At 40.3% G+C, this 25,341-nt stretch overlaps 1 protein-coding gene across 1 annotated transcript in view; it reads left to right on the plus strand.

The window, feature by feature from the left end:
* The window catches only part of MAPK1 (mitogen-activated protein kinase 1), a gene marked incomplete at its 5' end in the record, with an annotated part of 100,907 nt that overhangs the window by 66,580 nt on the left and 8,986 nt on the right, over positions 1-25,341 (plus strand). The window contains 4 exons of the mRNA XM_029921590.1: positions 5,773-5,889; positions 11,693-11,807; positions 12,321-12,452; positions 23,865-23,974. Of these exons, the coding sequence (XP_029777450.1) occupies positions 5,773-5,889; positions 11,693-11,807; positions 12,321-12,452; positions 23,865-23,974 (474 nt within the window). The remainder of the gene's footprint in view (positions 1-5,772; positions 5,890-11,692; positions 11,808-12,320; positions 12,453-23,864; positions 23,975-25,341) is intronic.

The raw sequence follows: 25,341 nt of genomic DNA on the forward strand, positions 1-25,341 counted from the left end.
AGTTTACACAGCCCAAAAAAGTAACCAAGTAGTAGGAATGCTACAGGTAATTTTGTTTCTTGTACCATATCCTGCTGGTTTATATCTTGCTTTCTGTAGGATTACAATAAATATTACTAGTTTTTTTTTAATAGCCTTGGTAATTTTTTGGTTAATGCCATATAAATTTGGCTAGTCTTCATTGTTATGGCATTAACTTTTTTTTAATCATATGAGGTTTTTTTTTTTCCCCACAGATGACCGTGAGTGGAGTTGTGGGATCTTTGAGAGCTCTAAACCCCACATCTCTGTTTTTTAAATTATAACCAGTAATTTTTGAGAGCCTGCTGGTTCTATGCCCTGTACTACGTGAGGGGGTTACAAATAATAATAAAGAAGGTTACTCTTGACACCAACTCACTATTCTGAAATTTGTAACTAAAGGAAAGGGATTAAACATTTTTCCTGTCTTTCCAGTGGGATTTATGTATCAGGGTACACATCAAGGTTCCAGTTGAGAATGCCAGCTAGTAAATGCAGAAGAAATAATAGAATTAGAAAAGTCACCATTTTGCAACTTCCAGTGAAATAACTGGTTTGTGCAGTATAACCCATGGCTTGGATGCTCACCTTGCTCAGACTCCAATACCTGGGAAGAGTGCTGCTGCCTCCCCGCATAAGTACCCTCTTCACCTCACACCTAGACCATGTCTTGATCTGGAGCTCCCCTTTAACTCTACTTGGGTGCTACCTACCCCACTGAGCTGCTGAGTTTCTCCCATTCCCACAGAGACCCTTAATGTCACATGACCCTGCTTAAAAACTTTAGGACTGATTTCCTTGAGTGAGAGGATGAGAAAGAACAACTGCACCTTTAGTTTTAATTATAAGAAAATAGATCTGCTGCATATTATAGCATTCAGCTGATAGGGTTATGTTGTCTTTCCTACTAAAGGAATGCTAGTAATTCCAGTTTTAAATTTTCCCTTTTTTGGGGGTGGGAGGTAGTGGGAGAGAAAGTGAGTGGAGAGGAGGAAAGGGAGAGAGAGAATCTTGAGCAGGTTTGATTCCCAAGCATGGAGCCTAACACAGGGCTCAATCTCAGAACCACGGGATCATGACCTGAGCCAAAATCAAGAGTCAGACACTTAACTGAGCCACCCAGGCAACCCTTCCCTTCCTTTTTTTTTTTTTTTTTTTTTAATGTTTTTATTTATTTTTTGAGACGGAGAGAGACAGCATGAGCTTTTCAGGGGCAACAAGAGAGACACAGAATCTAAAGCAGGCTCCAGTCTCTGAGCTGTCAGCACAGAGGCTGATGCGGGGCTTGAACCCATGAATTGTGAGATCATGATCGGAGCTGAAGTTGGATGCTTAACCAACTGAGCCACCCAGGTGCCCCTACCCTTCCCTTCCTTAATATTGCCACCTTGAATGGTGTAATTCTACTAATATTATTTAACATAAGATTTAACCTTGGTAACTGTACCTTGATTATTTTTAAAGTTTGTTTACTTTTGAGAGAAGGCAAGGGAGAGGCAGATAGATGGAGACAAAGGATTGGAAGCAGACTTTTCGCTGACTGTGGAGAACCCAGTGCAGGGCTTGAACCCATGAATAGTAAGAGCATCATGACCTGAGCTGATGTTGGATGCTTAACCAACTGAGCCACCTGGGCACCCCTTGATTTTTTTTAAGAGCTTATCAGTAATTCAGATATTGTAAAAAAAAAATGGTCACTCTTAGAGTATCTGTGAATTAATCCACCCCAGTTGATGTGTTTCCTATAAACATTTAAAGTAAGGCATTTATTGGGGTACCTGGGTGGCTCAGTGGATTAGTGTCTGACTTCGGCTCAGGTTATGACCTCACAGCCTGTGAGTTCGAGCCCCACATCGGGCTCTGTGCTGACAGTTCAGAGCCTGGAACCAGCTTTGAATTCTGTGTCTCCCTTTCTCTGCCCTACCCTGCTCACACTCTGTCCCTCATAAATGAATAAATATTTTAAAATTAAAAATAATAATTAAGGCATTTATTGATCAAATGCTGAGGGGGGAGCCCTCCATGTATACGATAGGATTAACAAGCAAGGCAGGTGTTGCCTTTTTCTAGGGACTTAATTCTGTTTTAGCTGGGGAGATGGGCATGTGCAAAGCTAACTATCATAGACTGTGGTATGTACTTTAATATACCTTTGACAGAGTATTAGAGGAGTTAGAAAAGTGAGCAGTCAGCTCTTGGGTGGGTGTGGTCTTGATTTTTAGGAAATTTCTCAGAAGAGAGAACTTTCAAGCTGGAGTGTTAGGGTAAAGGAATGGCATGGATAGGGCACTGGGGAGAGGTCATTGCATAGTCAGGTCATAGAAGCAGGTGTAGTCTGGAGTCAGTAGGAGCAGATGTGGGCAGCTGATGTGATGGGAGAGATGAGATCAGGAAGGTAGTTTGGTGGTAGCATGTGAATGGTCTTAAAAGTCACACTTAAAGAATTTGGGTTTCGTTCAGTAGACAGAAGGGATTGGTTCATTTTTGAGCCAGAAAAGTGACATATTTTAGAAACAACAATTAGGCAGGAATTTAGAGGATGAATTAGCTTGCAGGGGGTTAAAATCTAGTCTCCCTAATTCCAGACAAACTAAACTGAATCTCAGTTAAGGCCATGGCAGTTGAGATGTAGAAGCAGCCAATTTGACAGCCATTTTAGGAGGTTTCAGGTTCAGTTGCCACTTCACATTTGCCTAGCTAGATTCTTTACGGTTTTGCTCTGGCTTTCCCCCAGGTCTTTCCATAGTTAGCATTTCTTCAGTGTTCCAGTATCACTTCAACAAGGTCTCCTCAAAGGTTGCCTATCCCATCACAAGCACTGTGTCCATGACCAACTCTGTTAGCTGTTTTTGCTCTGTAACAACCTGAAAAGAAAATGATCTGAAACAATAATCATGTGTTAACTTACAGTTCTGTGGGTCAGGAATTTAGTCAAGGGGTAGCAGTGATGACTGCTCTCTGTTCTCATATCTGGACCTCAGCTAGAAGACACAAAGGTAAGGGCTGAAATCCTCTTGTGCATACCTGGCAATTGATACTGGCTGTCACCTGGAACACCCACAGGTAGCCCACATGTCCTAGGTTTCCTCCTAAGGTGGCCAGAGGGTTCCAAATTCCCCAGAAAAGTGCCAGATGGAAACCATGTTGCATTTTATGATGTAGCCTCAAAAGTCACAAAGTATCACTTTTACTATATTCTCTTGATTAAGGCTGTTACAAAGGTTTGCCCAGATTCAAGAGGAGGGAAGGAGCCCTACCCTCTTGATACAAGTTCAAAGACCTTATAAGAAGAGCATGGAGGATGGGTTTTAGTGGTATGGTCTTCTTTAGAATATAAGTCTGCCTGATCTATTTGAGACTTATTTTTTTATTCAACTAGCCAGTGAAAAGCCATGTATCAAATCTGAACCCATCTAATTTGTGTGACACCAGGCATAGGGAGTGGTGAAAGATCTGTGGCCATGGTCTGGAGCTTATGCTGGTTTTGTTCTGCTGAGAAGAAGCAGTATTCTCTTTACAATTCAAAATGTGGCTTTTAGGTGTCCATTTATACAACAGAAAGCAGACTGTGATCTTTGGTTGAATTTAAGTCAGATGAAGTGTTAGACTTGAAAAAAAAGAAACTATGGGTCACAGATAGATTCAAAAGTTCAAGCCACAGAATTGAAATGGATTGGTTGTGGGGCAACATGGCGAGTGATGGCTCTAAATGTCTTAGAGGACTCACTTCGGATGTAAGAAGAAATCAGTCAGTAGTTGCTTCTCTGAGTTGGAAATCATGCCACAAATAGGACCATGTTGCTAGCAAACCTCCTGTGCACGGTTACTGGGAAGTCTTCCTGCAGTTCATGTCACTGGAATTGGTAGAAAATGCTGGAAAGAAACAAACAGGGTGCCAGATACATGGAAAGCCTAAGACCAGCCAGGCCAAAGTTACAACTTTCTGTGATCCCACATACAAGCTTATGCCATACCTCATCCAGATTCTCTGATAGGCCCATGACTATTAGGAATGTAATGACATTAAAGCCAGCTTTGAAAGGTACGTATGGTGAAGGTCACATAAGCTGAAGTTATGAGTGTACAATGACCAAAGTTGGCTGTAGAGCTATGGAGTAGGACCTAGGATTTCCTCACTATGCAACTCTGAGAGTACACCTAGAAAATGATCTATGGAAGAGCAATGAGAGAAGCAGATGCGATATTTGTTCTTTCTGAAGATACAGCATGTTGATGGAGATCACTCAGCACAGATACATACCACTTGTCAGAGGTACCATGTGGTGATGCCAGTGTCCGAGGCTAGAAGGCATCTGTGAGGTAGATGAGAGCTTTCTGAATCTTTCTGAATTATTGAAGCACTAAACTATGTGATATTTAAGCAGAGATTGTTGTCCATCCGTTTAAGTCCTATGAGTATCTCTTAGGCCTGTCCTTTTCTCATCTCCATTTTTAATGGCCTCAGCTCAGGCCCTTTTAATTTCTTAGCCAAATTAAAACAGTAAGCTTCTAAAACAATTTGTTTCCAAGCTGCTTTGTACTGTACTCTGGACTGTCTTTATTAATATGTCTCTTTCTCAGTTCCTCAGATGCCAAGGAATCAGAATATACTGCAATTGTATGGGTCTAAGTATAGTTAGCCCTTGAACAACACAGAGATTAGGGGTTCCGATTTGCACCCCCCCCAACAGACACACAATCAAAAATCTGCATAACTTTTGACTCCTCCAGAATTTAATAGCCTTCTGTTGATTGGAAGGAAGCTTTAGATAATATCAATAGGCAATTAAACACCTACTTTGTATGTTATGTGTATTATATACTGTATTCCTGCAATAATACCTAACTTAATTTTTTTTATATTTCTAGGCTGTGTGGTTTTATCTGTGAGTTTTTCAAATTGTTACAGATCTGCAAAAAATTTCCCAATATATTTATTGAAAAAAATCCATGTATGAGCAGATTTGCACAGTTCAAACCCATGCTGTTCAAGGGCCAACTGTATATTATAGTTCTATAATATATATTGATATAGTATATACTGATAGTATAGTATTATACAGATATTTTATATATGTTGGAAATTGGAGTAGCACTAAAGTATTGGATGACCAGATGATGAAAGGCCAGCAGGTACTTTGTGAGTCAGGAGAAATTATAATCCAGATACTTACCTACAAAAAGATTCATCTTTCGTATATGAAGCATCTTTTAAAGTTTTGGGAATGGGTTTGAATACATGGAAGGGAAGGAAGTGGAAAAAATCTTTGGAAGTACCTGCATTTACGGAACAGGTGGAAGAATAGCAGGAATGAAATCTCAGAAACAAGGCAAATGTAAGTTGAACTGATCTGACAGTGATGAATCTGGGAATGCCAGCAAGAGAATGCGGGAGAAAGGACCCTGGACAGTTTCTGGTAACTTAATTTTTACCCAGAACAGTTTTTGTCAAGTGACCTAAGTGAAATTACCGTGGGATAAGCAGATAATGAAAAGTGAAGATACCTCTTAACAGACTCCTCCAGCCTGTTTTTCATCTCTGACATGTGGATGGTCATCACTGCCTCTCAGGTTGTTGTAAGAATTAAGTAAGAATGAGTATATAGAATTCCCAGCTAAGTATCTGCCACATAGGAGTGGCAGCAACTACTTAGCCTTATCATTATTGCTATTATCTTTTTTATTTTGATGATCTTTTGATATTAATTTCACTAGAATCTCTAAGGTGTCCCATTTTTTTTTCTCTCTTAGATCTGTGACTTTGGCTTGGCCCGCGTTGCAGATCCGGACCATGATCACACAGGGTTCCTGACGGAGTACGTAGCTACACGTTGGTACAGGGCTCCGGAAATTATGTTGAATTCCAAGGTAAGGATCAGGTTTGCATAAAAAGGAAACCAGAAAGCAAAAGAACTTTGGAAGGCTATGTCTGCTTGGATTGAGGCTTGGCCTCTCTGGCCCAGAACCAAGGTGGTATCTTAATCTCTAGGTCAGCATTGGACTTCTGGGCCATGGGTTTTGACCTCTCCACCTCAGCTGAAGTAGTGCTGATGTGTTATAGGGGTATGTGCCTGTCTGGTCACTATTAACAATAAATGATTTTTGTCCTAGCCTTTGGTCAGCTCTCCTTAAGTCCTCACTATGGCAGCTTTTACACTTGCTGCTGCCACAGCTGAGTGCAGGCTAGGCTGGCTCTGTTAGAGGTTCTCCGATAGTGCGTAGTTTTCTGAAGGTGGAACAGTGCTATTGTGTACAGGTCAGATTTGTCTAATAATGAAGAGTGTCTTTTCAGTAAAATTGAAGAAAGGTGTGGAAAAAATAGATTATTTCAAAAAAGCAAGAAAATGTGAAATATGACATCTTTGTTAAGTTTATAAGCCAGGTGGGGCAAGCACTGAGAGCTGCTGTGGAGATAGATTCAGTATTTTTAATATATCATTTGCAAATAGTATATGAATGAAGTGTCAGATTTGAGAAATTAAGTGTTGGGCCCAACATACTTCTACATCCAATATTTCAAAATTATGAGATTTTGAACTTAATTCTATCCATTGGTTTGCAAACTGCCCCAGTACAAGGTGGGCAAGGAGAAACAGAAGAGGCAGAGCACTTGAAATTGGTCGTGGTAGTTTTAACAAGTAAAGGAACTTATTACAAGTCTTGTCTTGGGCAGCTGCAAAGTGAGTAGATCTCTTCATTCACCTGCCAAAACTTAAAAGTTTATACACAGGTCTTAACTAGTTCTGTCACATATGCTGCCCAGGTGGTCTGAACAACAGCTGTTCTCTCACAGCTGCATCCTTGAAAATGGCACCCACTGTGGTAACCATGGGCTGAGCATGTATCCCAAGGATTGGGGAGGGAATGAGGAGCTTCCTGTTGTCCACAACCAGCTCAAGGGTCAGCTGGCAGTCACATTGTCTTGACCTCCTTCAGCACCATCTGCTGTTAGTGTAATGTTAAGGTACATGAAAAAAAGGCAATAAAAGTAGACATAGGGCCTGTGTCTCTGCTCTAGGAACCAGAAATCCAACTAAGAAGCTTAAAGGGAATTAGCCCATGGGCTTCACTCTCTTCCTCCATCATTTATAAATAGAAGGGCTTGAGATGAACACTAAATTGCTTTGTGAGGAAATGGAATTTGTTTAAAGCAGTTAGTTATTCTTGATCTATATTTGTTCAGTTAAGTTATAAAAGTAAAATTGCATTAAAATAAATTCCATTATAAAGATTTGGTGTAACAGATGTTTCAGAGAAGAAAGTGCCGTGTTGATTCTCATAATTCTATGTTACACATAATCCTAAATAGGAGGTTCTTTCTTTGGACTGGCCATATGACAGCCATTCCAAACCAGAAGCATTTACATGCGCTTGTGCAGTGCCCGCTGGTTGTAAAGGAGAGCTGTCGGTGTGCTTTGTATCCTGGTGCCTTCACGGTCTTGCAGCCTCCATCCCAATTTGAGATGACTCCCCTACTGTCTTTACCCTCCAGGGGGAAATAACCAAAGAAGGTGGCTTCTGTTCCACAAGGTTCCCAGCACTTCCTGCTTGTAGAGTTACCTTTAATGAAAACTGAGTGTGAAATAGTTTTTATTTATACCACCTCTACCCTGAGAATGTTACTTCTAGTGCTGTATTCATTTTTTTCTTCTTATTAATTGAGAGCATTTTCAAACCCTTAGAAGAATTGAGAGTATGGTGAACATCCATATATCCCTTCCCTGGGATAAACAGCTGTTAACATCTTACTATTCCCTCCCTAGCTTTTGTCTCTGCCTGCCTCCCTCCCTTTCTTCTCTCTTCCCTTTGTCAACCTCTCTGACACTTCACCGACATAAACTACTTTACTGCTAGACCCTTTGGGGCATACCTGTACTCATTAAAGGGGGAGAGTGTCCTTTCCCCACAGCCATCGTACCCTTAGCACACTGAGACAATCAGCATTAATTTAGTGACATCCCAGTGGTCCCACCCAAAAGGTTTTTACAGCTGTTTTTGTCTTACTTTCACTCTGTGATCTAATCAAGTTTTGTGTATTGTGCTCACTCTAGAACAGTCCTTTCACCCTTTCTGTCTTCTTCATGACCTTTAGTACTTTGCAGAGTATAAACTGGTTCCTTATGATTCAGTGTAGGTCACACTTTTCTGGCAGGAACCCTGCAGGTTCTTGGAACTCGTGTGTATGGAGCTCCTGTTTTCCAGCAGGCCGACCAGGGTGGTGTTTCCCCTGGTGACTCCTGGCCTCTATCTAATCTATCATATTGGGGGTTGCAAAATGGTTATTTTCCAAGTGTATTATTCCTTCCACATTAATTTGCTGCCATTTTTCTTTGAAGAGCTTTCCCTATTTTCATTTTCTCTTCCTATGTCTCCCACCTTTTTTTAAAAAATATTATAGGAGTCGTGGGTGGGTGGTGCAGTCAATTAAGCATCCGAGTCTTGATTTTTAGCTCAGGTCATGATCTCGCAGTTTTGTGAGTTTGGAGCCTGCTTAAGATTCTCCCTTTCTCTGCCCCTCCCTCACTCAGTTCCCTCTGTCTCTCTCAAAATAAACTTCTAAAAAAGCCATTATTATGGATTCATGAAATATGTGCTATCCATGATCATCTTTTTATTTTTATACTCATATTGTCTCCATTTTGACAGGCTAGAGTGCTCTGTGTGTAACATTTTATTTTCATAGCGTTTCCAACTTAGAAGAAAAGTGTAAGTCAGTGGTTCTCAAACATTCAAGCCCCAAGACCCATTCACTCTCTTAAAAAGTATCAAAGACCCTAAGCAAGATTTGTCTGTGTAGGTTCTATCTGTCAGTATTTACCATGTAGAAATTAACACTGTAACTTTTTTAAAGTATTAATTTCCAAATAATAATAAACCTTCTTAACATAAATTTTATTCATAAGAAGTATGTTTACTTTCCACAACAAAAACACTACAGTTAGAAGAGGGCACTGTTTTCATTTTTGCAAATTCACATGGCCTAATAGACCTTAGCTGGAATCTCACCTGGTTCCTCACTCCTTTGGCCAGTAGGTTGATTTGGTTTAAGTCTTCACACAGATAGTAGTTGGGAAAGGGGGTATGTATGTTAGTCTTTTCAGCTGCTGTGGCTGTTCCTTTTGATACTACACTGAAACTCAACAAAATGAAAGGTTAATTGTGGAATCTGAAACCATGCCACCAAACTTTTTGTACTGTCTTACTAAAATCCGTTGGTCTACCTTACACTATCACTGGTGCATGCTTTTGGAATCAGCATTTGGAAAATACTAGTTCACTGGGTTATCCAGATCTTGTAGATGTCCTATTCCATGCATAGTATCCTCTCATGTCACATAGTCTCTGGAAAAATTTTTTGTACACTTGTGAGAGAATGAATGAAAAGGGAAACATCTTAGAAATACAAAAGTAGTGTTACCTTTCAGATCCTTAGAGGGAAGCCACAAGGGACCCTGGACCACTTGGGAGAACTTCTGGATAAACTTCTCTAATACCCTTCACCTCAGATTCAGACTCACCAGTTCTTTATCCTTTGTCCCATTTGTTTTCTCATTCTCTCTCTATTCATGTGTGCTTTTTCCCCCTGTGAGTCATTTGAGAGTAAGCTGTAGATGTGCCCCTTTACCCCTGAGCGTTTCAGTGTGTATTTCCTTAGAACAGTACTTCTCATGTTTCTCAGGACATTTGGCAGTGTTTGGAGACATTTTTGGTTGTCACAACTGGGAGAGGAATGCTACCTACTGTCCATCAAGTAGTTAGAGGTGAGATGCTGTTAAACATCCTACAGTGTACAGGACAGCCCTCACAGCAAAGGGTTATCTAGCCTAAAGTGTCAGTAGTCCCACGGTTGAGAAACCCTGCCATAGAAGAAGGATGTTCCCTAATATGACCACAAACTGATCAAAACTGAGGAATTTTTTAAAAAGTGGGAAATTTAATACTGATCCAGTATCTAATGCATCATTTATATTCAAATTTTGGATATTGTCCCAGCAATCACCTTTATAGCTTCTCTCCCCAACTCCAGACTCACACATTGCGTTGTTTCTCTAGTCTCTTTTTATTTGTTTTAAATTTGTTGTTGTTGTTGAGGGGTTTTAGAGAGAGAGAGTGCCCAAGCTGAGGAAGGGAGAGAGAGAATTTCAGGCAGGCTTCACACTCGGCAGTGTGTTGTTTTCAGTGTATCATATCAGGAGGCATATCTGGTTTATGTCTGTGTTGGTGAAGTTCATGTTATCTTTTGGTTCAGTGGTGTCCTCTGGTTCTCCAGCATATAATGGTGATAATTGTGGTTAATTATGAAAATTATTATTATTAGTTCAGTAGGAATTTGTGGGGAATACTGTGAATTGTGTAAGTTACCTTCATCATACTTGTAACCACTAGTTTTACCATCCAGTGATGATTTTGCAGCTCTATCATTCCTTCTTTTAATTCTTTCCATTTATTAATTCATGTTTATTTTATTCAGTGGCTATTCCATAGCCACCATTCTGTATCTGATGTTCAGATTGTCTCAGATTTTCTAATGGGAGTCACTTTGACATGTTCCCATTCATTTTGAGCACTTCCTTGCTTTTTGGGGGGATTGGGGGCACTAAATGCTCTAGGCTTACCTCCTGGTACTTTCCCTGTCCCAGACTTGGAGCAACCATTTCTCCAGGGAGCCCTGGTTCATTTTTGTAAGTTTTTAAATGTTGCTCTTTATTTAGTTTTGGCCCAAAGCAAAAGTTATTTTGGATTACAAGAATTTGGGGAATAATAATCTTGAAATTCAACCCCATTTTATCATAGCTGTAGATCTCATCATTCTGTTTGATTTTGAAAACCAGGTTTTTTTCCTCCATTTATCACTTTACCCAGCTGTCTTTTTTTTCACTGTTGTATGCTTTAGACATTATTATTCCAAGTCTTTTTACAGAATTCCTTTAAAAGAAAATTTATACCTGGGGCACCCAGGTGGCTCAGTTGGTTAAGGGTCCAACTCTTGGTTTTAGCTCAGGCTCTGTGCTGGCAATGCTGAGCCTGCTTGGGATTCTCTGTCTTCCCCTCCCCTGCTCATGTGTGCCTGCTCTCTCTCTCTCAAAATAAACAAACTTTAAAAGAAAAGAAAAATTACACCTAAAAACTGAAGAGAAAAAGAAATATGGATTGGTAAAATATGATGGAGCCAGCAAGTACTCTCCCCCCTCCCCCCTAGATCAAATGTTTTCAGCCTTTTTTGAAAATGATTTGCAAAATGTATAACGATATTCTGGAGATGTAGCAGTGATTCTTTTGAGTTGGTTTCCAGGTTTTCAGAATGAATAAATGGGCCACAAATGTCCTAAAGCAAGGATGTTACTGCTTTTCCTTTTTCCAGCTTCAGCTTATAAGGAGTGTTTCTCTCAAATCATTTGAAAAAAGGAATGAAATATACTTTGGAAATTTTCATATAATAATAAGTTAATCAGCTTTGAAGAGAGAAAATCAAGTAATCTTGGTTGTTCAACAACTTATAAGAAAGCCAAATTATTATTTGTATCTGCATGCTCTTTTTTCTTATTTCTGAATTATAGAGCCAAAGGAGAAGGAAAAATTCCCATGAGCCATGTACCTGTACTGTAGGAGGATCTCACTTGTCATATAACATTACATATCATTCTTAGTCTTTTCTCTCTTCCTACTGCAGGGCTATACCAAGTCCATTGATATTTGGTCTGTAGGCTGCATTCTGGCAGAGATGCTGTCCAACAGGCCTATCTTCCCGGGGAAGCATTATCTCGACCAGCTGAACCACATTCTGGGTAAGGTTACTGAACATTTTAGAGACTAGATTTACTCTGTTCACCTGCCCTAGTTTACATCAGAGTCACTTCATGAAATGAAGAATAGTTCTGATAATTCTTTAAAGTTAGATATGAGTTTTTAATCTCGCTTGATTTCAATTGTTAAAGATTCTTATAAAAACTTGTGAATAAGGGGGCGCCTGGGTGGCTCAGTTGGTTGGGCGTCCAACTTTGGCTCAGGTCCTGATCTCGCAGTTTGTGGGTTTGAGCCCCACATCAGGCTCTATGCTGACAGCTCAAAGCCTGGAGCCTCCTTCAGATTCTGTGTCTCTGTCTCTCTCTGCCTCTCCAGCACTTATATTCTGTCTGTCTCTGTCTCTTGAAAATAAATAAATGTAAAAAAAAAAAAAAGGTAAGCATGGAGATGAGGTGAGGAAACAATTAGTAGGATCCATTCTACCCCATAACTAATAGTGTGTTATCAGCCTCTCTGGGTCTTGATAATTAACAGCTAATTATTTTATCTGTTAGGTATTCTTGGATCCCCGTCACAGGAAGACCTGAACTGTATAATAAATTTAAAAGCTAGAAACTACTTGCTTTCTCTTCCACACAAAAATAAGGTGCCATGGAACAGGCTGTTCCCAAATGCTGACTCCAAAGGTAAATAATTATTTTATTATTTTTCTTAGACTTCATTACTTGTTTATTTGTTAATTTGTTATTAGGTCACTAGCCTCAAAAGTTAGCCTGTAGCAATTGGTAATGCCTATTTAGTGCTCACTGTGTTCCTTTCTTTCCTTTTATTTTCAAGCAGTGGCTGTAGGGTAAGGCAGTGTGGGAGTGACCATCTAGTCTTCCACCTTTTCATTTCTTTGCTTTTTATTATTTATTTTTTAAATTGCTTTTTAATGCTTATTTTATTTATTTTTGAGAGAGAGAGCGCACAAGCGAGGGAGGGGGGAGAGAGAGACAGGGACAGAGGATCCACAGTGGGTTTGGTGCTGACAGCAGAGAGCCTGATGTGGAGCTCCAACTCATGAACTGCGAGATCATGACCTAAGCGGAAGTTGACTGCTTAACAGACTGAGCCACCCAAGTGTCCCTTATTTTATTTTTTGAATAGGCTCTACTCCCAATGTAGGATTCAAACCTATGACCCTGAGATCAAGAGTCACATGTTTACTTATTTATTTTGAGGGAGAGAGAGAGCACTTGTCTACAAGTAGGGCAGGGGCAGAGAGCAAGAGAAAAACAGAGTGAAAATCCCAAGCACGCTCTGCACTGTCAGCGCAAAGCCTGACACAGGGCTTGATCTCAGGAACCACAAGATCATGACCTGAACTGAAATCAAGGGTTCAATACTTAACCAACTGAGCTACCCAGACCCCCCTGATTTTTAACTGTAGTTGACATGTAATAACAAATTAGTTTCAGGTATACAGAATAGTGATTCCATAATTATATACATTATAAAATGCTAACCACAGTAAATGCTTTACAGTATCATTGACTATATTCTCTGTATTGTGCTTTTCATCCCTATGACTTATTTTAGAACTTAACGTTGGTACCTCTTAATCCTCTTCACCAATTTTATGTATCCCCCAATCCTCCTCTTTGCCTTTTTTTTTTTTTTTTTTTTTTAAGAGAAAGAGTGTGAGCAGAGGGGCACAGAGAGACAGGGGGACAGAAGATTTGAAGTGGGCTCGAACTTATGAACCAAGAGATTATGACCTAAGCTGAAGTCAGATGCTTAACTTACTGAGCCACTCAGGCGCCCCACACTTTTTAACTTGGATAAAGTTCACATTTTTAGGATTCAGAAAGTTTAGGAGCTTGCAAAACAGATTACACATTTTTCATCTTGTCATTTAATAATCTTTCAAATCAGGTTTTTTTGAAGAATAACTTAGAGCAAAAGTCACCCTTTTAATTGTGTGGGTCTTTGAATTTTAACAAATGTACATAGTCCCATAACTACCACCACAGTCAGATATAATGAAGTATTTTCATTGTCCCCAAAAGTTGCCTCATGCCCCTTTGTATTCATTTCTCTTCCCTAGTCCCTGGCCACCCTGATCTTATGTCTCTCCCTATAGTTTTGCCTTTTTTGGTATATCACAGAAATGTAGTTATATGGTATATAGCTTCTTATGTCTGGATTCTTCCACTCAGAATAATGCATTTGAGAGTTATCAATGTTATTGCTTGTATCAATCTCTTCAACCAATAATGCTAGAATAATTAATCATCTATATGCCCCCCCCAATAGAAACCTAAAAATGGAGCATAGCCCTAAACATAAGGCCTAAAACTATTATGCTTTGAAAAGAAAACAGAACAGAATCTTCAGGACCCTACGTTAGGCAAAGATTTTTTACATAAAACACCTAAGAGCACTCATCCATAAAAGAAGGTGATAGATTCATTACCCTTTTATATTTTAAATTAACTTTAACAATTATGTTATCCTTTATTCCCATGTATTGTGTATCTGTTAAATATATTAGGTAGCTAATTTGTTTCTTTGCTTGTCTTTTAATAGGTAACTATTTTTAAAAACTTCATACTATTACAGAATTATGGTAGGCAGAATAATGACCCCATTGCCAAAGATGTCCACATCCTAATCCCCAGGCTCTGTGAATATATTAGGTGACACGACAAAGAGGAATTAAGGTTGCTTATCACAGATTTTAAGAAGGAGGAGATTATCGTGGATTATCTCAATGAGCCCAATAGAATTACAACAGTCCTTAAAAATGGAAGGAGTCAGAATATGGAACCAGAGACAGAGAGAGAGAACAGCTTGCCAGCACCTTGATGCTTGTTCTCTCATAGCTTTATCTCTGTACATATACAAATTTTTACCTAAAATTTACTTTTTATAAATAATTATTATATAAGCTAACATTTTTGGTAAAAATTTAAAAGTCTTAGGAATATTCAACTAAAAAGGTGAAATTCTTTTGTAATTATTCCCTAAAGGTCACTGTTAATATAATTGTGTCTGAGTATCTTTCCATGTCAGTACATAGAACTGGCTTGTCTTTAATAATTTTAAAACATCTCATCCAGTCTTCTCTTGCAAATGCAGCCTTTTCTGACTTTTGGTTCTTTTGTGTGTGTGCGTATCTGTATGTATTTAGTTTAATAACTGTTAACTTAGATGTTGAATATACTGACCTGAGTCAAGGTCAGAAACATTTAGTGGTTTAAAATTGAATTCCTTTTGGATATAGGAAGAACTGTCTTTTAAAATTTCTGATATAAAGGTAATATGTTATCCTGGCGGACAGTGAGAAATATAGAAAGAAAAGAAAGAAAGGACAAGTAAGAGAATAAGAAATACTTTTTATTACCAGAATCCCAAAATAACCTTTATTTTGCTTTGCCAATGTGTGTACAGCTTTTACTGATTTAGTTGTAATTATATAATGATATGTATATCATTATATAATATTTTAAAAAATTATTCATAAACATTGCATTTGTTACTGATAAGGTTTGGTTTGTGTAGTGGAATGAATGGGTTTATATACTGGAATGTATACTGGCATGTCCCAAGCATGTTACCTAAATCTTATTTCGTAAGTTGCCAGAACTACATAATTAAGACTTTATAATATATAAACCCCCAGGCTTCCCTCCTCTTTGTTTCTTCACTCTTTTTTACTGTTAGTTTTGATTTGTATCAAATTATGTGAGGTTTTTATTTAGCTTATTGTCCTTAGGTTAAAGCTATGAACTTTGAGATTGGTTCATTTAGATAACATTACCATTACTAACATCCAGAAAGTTAATTTTGAAATGTAAGCATTGAATGAAAATAATGAAGCAGGGAAGGACTATAAATAAAATAAAGAAAATGGAAAAATGGGAGTTGGTAGTGCTGGAGCAAACAATATAATATCGTGTGTTAGGGACATGGGCTTTCCATCCAGACCTCCTGGTTTCAGTTCATAGTCCAGCCACTTAGTGAACCTCAGACAAACCACTTAATCTCTCTAAGCCTCATTTTTCCCATTTATAAAATAGAGTTTGTAATAGTGTGTGCATCACAGGATTATATGAAAGTCCAGACCACTGGCATTTGTAGGCCTAGATTCTGAGATAGATCTCAAGACTGAATTTTTTTCATTTATACGTTTTGGAGGTCTCTCTGGATCTATAGTTATGAAGAGTAGCTACATAGTATTCCCTTGTAGGGATGACCCAGAGTGACTTTAACCAGTCATGTATTGGACATTGAAGTTCACTTCATTTATCTCTTACTGCATAACAAACCACTCCACAGTTTGAGGCTTTGTAATGACCACTGTGTATTTGTTCATAAGTCCATTGGGCTGGATGCAGCTCGGTGGGTCTGCTCTGTTTGCCACAAGTTGCATGGTCTGAGGTGACTTCACCATATCTTATAATTTTGGTGCCCCTTTGTGCCACTGCCTGTCATCCTACAGTAGACCAGACTAGGCTTCGTAGCCAAAAGAGAAACAGCAGAAAAGCTGCAAGGCCTTAGAATTGGAGACACTTTTGCCAGTCTGTAGGTCAAAGCAAATTGCAGGTCAGTCTAGATTCAGGTGGTAGAGAAATGAATCCACCCATTGATGTGGGGAGCTGCAAATAATTTGTGGCCATAATTAATCTGCCACCAGGTTGTGTCCAGTTTTCTTCTGTAATGTACATAAATTCATTTGTTTAATAGACCTGTGTGTACCGTGCCAGACTGATTACCTGCCTGTAGGAAGGTAATAGTTTGAACGATCAGTAATTATTGTCTTTTTCTCCACTCATAACAGTAGAAAGCATCAAAAATTTGATGATCTACCATGTGGTCAAGGCTGTGGGGAAAACGGATGTTTTCAGAGACAGCTGGTGGTGTGTAAATTGGTTGAGTCTCTCTGGAGGGCAGTTTGGCAGTTCTGTCACACATCTTTTGTTTCAGCAAGTGTGGGTATTGAACTTTTGGATCTGCCAACCAAATGGCATTTTAATTGGTTTTTCTTTAATTGGACTGAGATGGGAGCACCTGGCTGGCTCAGTCGATAGAGCACATGACTCTTGATCTCAGGGTGGTAAGCTGAGAGCATAGAGCTTACTTTAAGAAAAAATACTAAGATTGAATATTTTCCACATTTGTTGAAGATTTCTGAATCCTTTGAACCAGTAGTATTGTATATTTTTCTGTAAAGGAGTCTAGCTTAGGATTTTCTCCAAAATTACTCTAGTGAGGGGGAAGAAATTATTATTCAACAGATGGTGCTGGGCTAGTTGAATAACTATTTGGAAGAAAATCAATTTAAGTCATACTCACACTTCAAAGTGAATTAGAAAAGAATTAATAATTAATTACATTCTTAAATATCATACCAAGGGGCACCTAGGTGGCTCCATTGGTTGAACATCTGGCTCTTGATTTTGGCTCAGGTCATGATCCCAAGATTGTGGGACTGAGCTCCATATTGCCTACTCGCTGAGCATGGAGCTTGCTTAAGATTCACTCTCCTTCTCCCTGTGCTCATGCCTATGCTCACTGGCTTGCTCTCCGCCCCCCCCAAAAAAATCACACCATTAAAACCCAGCGATATTTAGAGTGTTCGGTATTTTTCTGATCTCTGCGTGGAGAAAGACTGTCTTCCTAACGTATAAAAACAAACAAAAGAAAGTAGATCTCATCACATAAAAAATTTTAATGTAAAATAAATTGGAGGTGTGAGCAGTAGGTTCCAAATTGAATAACATTTGAAGGATCTCTATCTTAACTATTATGGTAAGGCAGCATAGGGGGCACCAGGTTGGCTCAGTCAGGTAAGTGTCCGACTTCGGCTCAGGTCATGAGCTCTCCGTTCACAAGTTCAAGCCCCACATTAGGCTCTGTGCAGACAGCTCGGAGCCTGGATGTAGCTTCAGATTCTGTGTCTCCCTCTCTCTTTGCCCGCCCCCCCACTCGTGTTCTGTCTCTTTGTGTCTCTCAAGAATAAATAAAAACATTAAAAAAAATAATTTAAAAATAATAATAATTTTAAAAAGATAAGCATAGCACCATGGTTTAGGCCATGTGCTCCAGAATCGGCCTCCTGAATTCTGATAGGCCCCACCTCCTCAAATCTTTGACTTTGGACAAGTTACTTAACCTCTCTGATTCACAATTTCGTCATCTCAGAATTGAAACAAATTGTATTTCCCACCTATTAGGGTAATTTGGGTAGTAGGTTACATGAATTATTAGTTTCTTGATGTTAGACTCATGATTAATATATTATTAGTGTATAAAGAATGGAGAGAAATCCAAGACTTCGATAGATAAATAGATAAGCAAAGGACAAGAACACACAATTTCCATGAAATAGATCAGGAAACGGAGGAAGAATATTTTGGGGAGTGACAATTGAGACTTTAGTTTGGGCATAATGAATTTAGTGACACCTGTGAGGCTTTAGAAACAACATAAATGCTAAATGTTAATTGAATGGTTAAGAAAACTCTACTGCTTCTACTTAAAGGAGTGTCATAAAGTCACTAAAAGTGATTTTTACGAAGTTTTTATAGCATAGGAGAATACTAATGAGCAGTATTTCCTGGGGCAGTTATACAGCATTTTTTTATATATAATATGATCTCAACTATATAAAATTCAGAGAAAAATTCTACAAAATATGTCAAAAGATTTGTAGTGGTTACATTGAATGATGGGGCTGGCGCTAGGGGTGAGAGGTGGGAGCTTAGGTGAGTCGTTCTCACAGACCAGAGGGTCAGCTTTTGGAGGCTTTCTTGGTTCCAACTCATGAGGTCTTACTGCCAATGAGCTAGGCCTGAAGGACTCTACTGGCTCTCATAGCTGAGAAGTTCAGTAGTGTTTGGATTGCAGGGCACAGCATCTAGACTACTCTGTCCTTCATTGTTGCCTTCCTTTGTGTTGTCTTTCTTATTAATTAGCTCTTTTCTCATGGCCACCAGTAGTTCCAGGTCACACTGACCTGTTTCTTGATAGCTTCAGCCCTACTGTGGGGCTCATTGCTTCTTTGTACCCATCCCTGACCAGTCTCTGTGGCCAAGGGAATCCAGGTGAATGTGGCTAGGCCAGCATCACCATTCCCATGGCACAACCAGGGGGTGTGGGCGAGTCTGAGAACTACCCCCTTGGCAGGCATAGCTTCACGGGATTAGAGGGGCCATGGGCACTGGCAGGAAAACCAACAGTCTTTTCTTCCAGCTAAGAAAAGTACAATTCCTATAAGAAGTCTATCTCCATTTCTCAGATAACCTATATTGTTTGAAAAGCTTCCAGACTCTCTAGTTACTCCTGTAAATACATATATTAATTGTAAGTGGAGTCATAAGCTATATACTTTTTTTAAAGCTATGTACTTTTTTATTGCCTACAGAGAGTTGTATTTATCAGTCTAAAGGTTGGATCAGCACTCCAAGCTAAAGATAGATTTAGGAATTTTTTTCACAAATGGTATTGAAATCATCCAGGAGGTTGAGAAGGTAAGAAGAACAAACCTTCAATGGCCAGTGGAATAGAAGTAGAAACTCTTGAAAACTGTAAAGAATGGACAAAGAAAATAATTAGTGCCTATTTCACAGAAGCAGGAGATGGCATCATAAGAAAGTAGACATGTTCTGTTCAGCAGTCTCCATGAACAGAGACTTCCAATTAAGGGATCATTAGTGACTACATAAGTGTAGTTAAAGCACTGAATGTGAATAGGAAGTTCAAAATGGAAAGTGCAGACAGAAACAGCTGGTCCAGATGTCGGGGAGCTGGATGTGGTCATGCCACACATTGTGGAGGTTTAGCTTTGAACGGGGAGAGGGTCTCCTCTTTACTCAGTAAGTATGTGTGTGGATCTGGTGGAGGGTCATACAGGAAGGTCGACCTGGGGACCTGTTTTCTCATTAGCACCCTTCGTAAGACCTGCACATAGTAGCACGGCTCAGTTGGCAGGAAGGGCATGATTCAAGCTGTGTGAGTTGAGAAGAATCTTAGAATAGTGCAGCAGTTGAGCACAGATTTCCCAGAGCTTTTAGGGGCTTTGACAAGATTAAAACTCTTGAGTACCTGGGTAGCTCAGTTGAGCGTCCAGGTCTTGATCTCGGCTTCAGTCATGATCTCACAGTTCATGAGATCAAGCCCCATATCAGGCTTTGTGATGACAGCACAGAGCCTGCTTGGGATTCTCTGTCTCCTTCTCTCTACCCCTCTCTCTCTTCCTCCCCCTCCCAAAAAAAATAAACTTAAAAAAAAATCCTGAGTTTTTCTGGTTTAACAGTTCTTAATAGTGTGATCCTTAGACGTCTGAGGTCCCAAAAAGCCATTCAGGGTGTCCATGGGGTTAAAACTGTTTTTCTAACACTAAGGTCTTCTCACACTTTATCTGTGCTGCCCTCTGCACTCTTGGTGCAGAACTGCTGGTGAGCAAGACCGCTAGCACCTCGGCCCAGAGTAAGGCAGTGGCACAGCCATGTCTTTATAGTTAAAAACCAGTGCCAACTGCACATAAGAATGTCTCTAATGGAGTAGTAAAAAGTACTTGCTTTATTATATTCCACCCTGCACACATGTCTTTGGCACATTCTCTGTGACAGAATGAAAATATAGATCCATACAGCATTTCTGCATCATACTGAATGCAGTGTTTTGTTGTTGGTTTTTTTCTCAAAGAAAAGTGCTTGTACAATTTGAACTGTGGCTGAATTAACTGCTTTTTAAGATCAATCATCATTTGGTCTTCAGATTAGGGTTCTGAGGGGGACCTGGGTGGTTCATTCTGTTAAGCATCTGACTCTTGACTTTGGCTCAGGTCATGATGATTTCACGGTTTGTGAGCCCTGCATCAGGCTCCACACTGACAGTGTAAACTCTGCTTGATATTTTCTGTCTCCCCCTTCTCCCCCCCATTCACTATCTCTCAAATAAACTTAAAAAAAAAAAAAGTTTGAGAAGCATTGTTGCATTTGCACGGTTTGAACAGCTAGATCTTTTTCGCTGGCCTTGCTCAGAAATTCTAGTTGAGGATGGACGTGACAGGTTGCAACCTTGATCTCGAATGAGACTTTTGTCCGGTAGGTGAGATGAACCCTCAGTGGTGCATGTCTCACCCGGTGGTACATGTCTCAGTTGCATGACTCACCCCAGGGTCTGGGCCAAGATGGAAAGGAAAAAAGGCTGAAGGACCAGAAGGGCAGGGCCATGTTGCTATGTACCCACTGAAATTAAAGAGAAGGTATGGCGTTCTAAGAGGATACCATGGAGAGTCAGGGATCATGGTCAGACATAATCCCAGCTTCAAAAGGATTTCCAGTCTTTAAGGGGAAATAAAACCTGTATCCAAGGAAGCATATGCACAGGCATAGTGATTCATGCCATCTGAGGGGTGCCAGCGGATTGCTGTGTGGCGTGGGAGAAGGGAGGCCAGGCACTCTGACTGGGATCAGAACCTGCCAGCTGCTTTCCATTTCTCTCCTTTTCCCCTTCTCTAGCTGTGAAAAATGCAGAAATAGCACTAGCAATAAAAGGAAGTTGAAGATCCAGTTATTTTTCATGTAGCAAAAAAAAGCTATCTTCCTTTGTGATTTTTGCCTATAGGTTTAAGGGCCTAGAATTTAACTTGAAGGAACTAAAAAAGATCTATTTTAGAGCTGCGTAAGCTGCCAAATACCAACTGCCTTGAAGTGCTCCCAGCTTAAGTCATATCAACAAGGTTTGGAGGGGGAAAGTATCCCCCAAGAGCTTAGAAATAATGCTGTTAGAATCTGACTTGTGGCCAGACCCTCCTGGACTTTTCCTAACAGACAGTGTCTGATTAGGCAAAAGGCCAGAATGGCTTCTAATCACTCAAGAAACTTCTTGGGGAAGTGTCTATGAGTTCTTTTGTAATGGTGAGTGGGAGTAGGTGGTGGTTGGGAACAGTAAAAGGGTAGGTTTATTACTTCTATTACAGATAGTTAGACTGTAATGCCCAGTAAGTGGTGTGTCACATGTCCACACATATACCAGGTGTTGGACTTGCATTGGTGCCGGAGGTGCCTGAGTTCTTGACCATTGTGCTGCACTGTCCTGACACTTCAAAGAGCTGTCTCTGAAACCTAGCCCATTCATGGGCCCCTGACACCCATGACATGGCCTCAGGGGTGAAGACCTCTCCTGCCCAGACAGTGCTTTAGTCAATACCCAACACTCTGGATTCCTAAGAGCCACCTCTGCTCCAAATGGTTCTCTAACCTATAAAGCAAAATGTCACTGTTTCCTAATTTACTAAGATACCCTTGTGTGTATTGGAAAGAATATAGAGGCAAAAATAAATTTGAAAATGTACTATTTGTAGAAATGCAACCTTGTGGACATGAGAAAAGTTGTGTTATGTGAAATTTCTCATGACATCTAGTATGTGGGTTACCACATTTATCATCTCCCAGTTTTCTTGAAGATGCAGGGTGGGTGATATGCAACAAGGGAAGTCACAAGTAGGAGCCAAAACTAAGCATGCACACACAGGCATGCACATGCATGCATGTACATATGCACACTCTTATACTTGCCCCTTCAGTTGCTGTAAGTGCTTCCCCAGCCTCTGTGTGTTCTCTCAAGGCTAACTTCCTCGCACACAAGCGGTTTGTCATTTCACATTCAGACTGTGTACTAGCCTGCTGCTCTCAATGGTTGAACATATTTTTTTAGTGAATAAGTGACTAAAATGGTTTCCCTTTACCATTCTACTCTCAGGACTTAGTGATATGTGCTAATTTGCAGATGAATGAGGTTGAACTTATAAGACATCACTAAGAAACAAGGCTTTGTTGAGTAGATGGCATTGTTTTATTTTTGGCTTTTTTTTTTATTGATCACTACATTCTCTAAAAAAGTGTTCTTTATATTGCCTAGTAGTTTTTCAGACTTGGAATAAATTATCAGACTTGTTTCTTGGAGTCCTTGGATTTTTCAGGGGTGCCACAAGGATGTGAGCTAAGACTTAAGAGACCTTGGTAGTTCTTTTATCTACTCCCTGTCAAGAGGCTTTAATTTGAGGAAAGGACCTGCTACATAAATTGGAAACACTGTTCTAAGCATCATTAAATAAAAAGACATTTTTTTAAAGCCCCCAGAGCAATAATATCTTTTCTAGCATGTATTCTTTCTCATTGAAACCTGCTTCTAATAGTAAATATAGGAACTGTTTGGTCGCATTTCCCTTAACCCTTGTTCCAGGTGCTGTTACCGATGACCTTTGGCTTTCCTCATGAGTTGAGGTGGTGCCTGGATACTAGCCATGGAGGCCCCTAGAGACAGCTATTCATTAGCTATCCCTCCATCTTGGTCCTGTTGATCCCACACTTGCTTTCTATTCCTGCACTCTCCACATGAAAGAAATGTTCGGCTGCTGACTGCTGGCCAGATCAAAAGAATACTTTCGGGGTGCCAGGCTGGCTCAGTTGGGAAAGAATGTGACTTTTGATCTAGGGGTCATAGGTTTGAACCCCACATTGGGTATAGAGATTACTTAAAAAAAATTTTTTAAAGAGAGAGAATACTTTGTTTTAGGCCTTGTAGAAAGATGCCAAGCTGCACATTGAGCCAGGAGGCCAGTGTTTCACACATTGATCTCACCCAGGACCAGAAACCACATAGTAGGATGAGTGACTGTTGTCTTCTTCTGTGACCTTGCAGGCCTTCTCTAGGTGTTGAAAGATAAATGGACCATTGCAGAGCTGACTTTGGAGTTGACTTAAGAGAAGTACATCTACAACACCTTTGCTTAGGATGCTTGCAAAGCAGAGTAGTAATTTAGGAAAGGTCCAGGTTTTATAGGTAGATTTGGGTTTGAACCTTGGTTTTCCGCTTTCAGCCTTTGCCTATCACATTACTTTTCTGAGTCTGGGTCTGCGATTGTCAGATGGTCAGTCTCAAGGAGGTCAGAGAGATAATAGGCACCCAGTGTATTGGCTCTTCTTCCCATGGTGATGCTTAACTCTATTGTTTTGTGGGTCAGTTTACTTAAACAGGAAATGGAAAGTATTCAGTGACTATTCCTTTGGCATCTCATCACTGCAAAACCCTTCTCTTTGTAGCTCTGGATTTACTGGACAAAATGTTGACATTCAACCCTCACAAGAGAATTGAAGTAGAACAGGCTCTGGCCCATCCATATCTGGAGCAGTATTATGACCCAAGTGATGAGGTAAGACCTATGTTCCTGGTTGCTCCTGCAGGGATATGAGCCACCATCAGGCCCGATCAGAGAGGGACCAGATGTCATGCTTAGATTGACCTAAGAGGTGCATGGTGCCACACCTGGTCTTCTCAACAGCCCACATTGTCTGCTTTGAGGGCTAGTGCTGTCAGCACAGCTTGAAACCTCTTCCCACCCTACCTCCCCCACCCCCCCACCCCCACCCTTCTGCCAAGACTCTTCTGTCTTAGAAAATTTCCTCCAGGTCACCTACAGCAGGGCTGGGGCAGGGGAAATGGATGGATAAGGGGGAGCACAGATAAAGAAGGGGTCCAAGGCTAGAGACCATTGTTGTGGTCTGTGGCTAGAAGAGCCACCTGAATCAAAGTACCTGCCCTGAGGGTGGAAAAGAGGTCAAGTTCCTGCTTTGGGAGGGGCATTGCAAAGTGAGGAGGTCAGCTTGGACAGTTCCCACTTTGGCTTGATAACTTCATGTCTGGTATGCCTCCTTGGGATGGGGGACACAAGAGCCTGCTGTGGTGAGTCTAGAGGTGGATGCCGCAGGCCTCTGGAGCATCCCAGTAAAGATACTACATATGTTCTCTCCAGGAAAGTCCCAGTTCCTTGGCTTCTTTGATTCTTCTGGGGCTTCGGTTTTAACTTTATTCTCTGGGCAGTGATGAAGAAAAATGCAATATGAACCAAAGTTTGGATCTTACTAGTTAAGAATCACAGACAGCAAGACTTCGTGCACTTGTTCTAAATGGGGGTAGGGGGAAGAACCAAGCAGAATGTGTTAATATGAAAGGGGAAAATGGAAGAGGAAAGGGAAAAAGTATAAAAGTTAAAAGCTGATAAATGAAAGAGAAAGAAGAAACCAAAAAGAGGAAGTATTTCTCAATCAGCCCCCTTCCATCTCTATCCCTCCCCTCAGAAATAATGGAGGCAGCTTATAAAGATACCTACAGCATAGTAAATAACAGGGAGGTAGGTGAGAGAGTAAGGCTTGGGGCTCTGACTAGCTCTGTGAGCCCTCCATGTCCTCATTGTGAGCCTGGGCAGTACCCCAAACCCAGTAGGACATATATAGGACACAGTGTGACCCCACACATAGAGCTGTCCTTCAGAGAGGGCTAGCTACTTGTATTTTTCTAATGGACAGGAATCCTTTTCCCCCTTTCAGGAGAACAAAGCTTAGTGCAGAATTTGGGATCCATGTTGTCTTATCCTAAAGGCCTGGTGTAAAGATCACAGGGATAAAAATCTAGGAGCGCCTGATAGCAGTTGGTATCTTCATCAGATTAGTTCTGTTAATGTCGCTTTAGTTTGGGGGTACCTAAAAATCAAAATTTAAATAATATCAATTGACTCATTTC

This window comes from Suricata suricatta, chromosome 14, assembly GCF_006229205.1.
Source record: "Suricata suricatta isolate VVHF042 chromosome 14, meerkat_22Aug2017_6uvM2_HiC, whole genome shotgun sequence".
NCBI classification, from domain to species: domain Eukaryota; kingdom Metazoa; phylum Chordata; class Mammalia; order Carnivora; family Herpestidae; genus Suricata; species Suricata suricatta.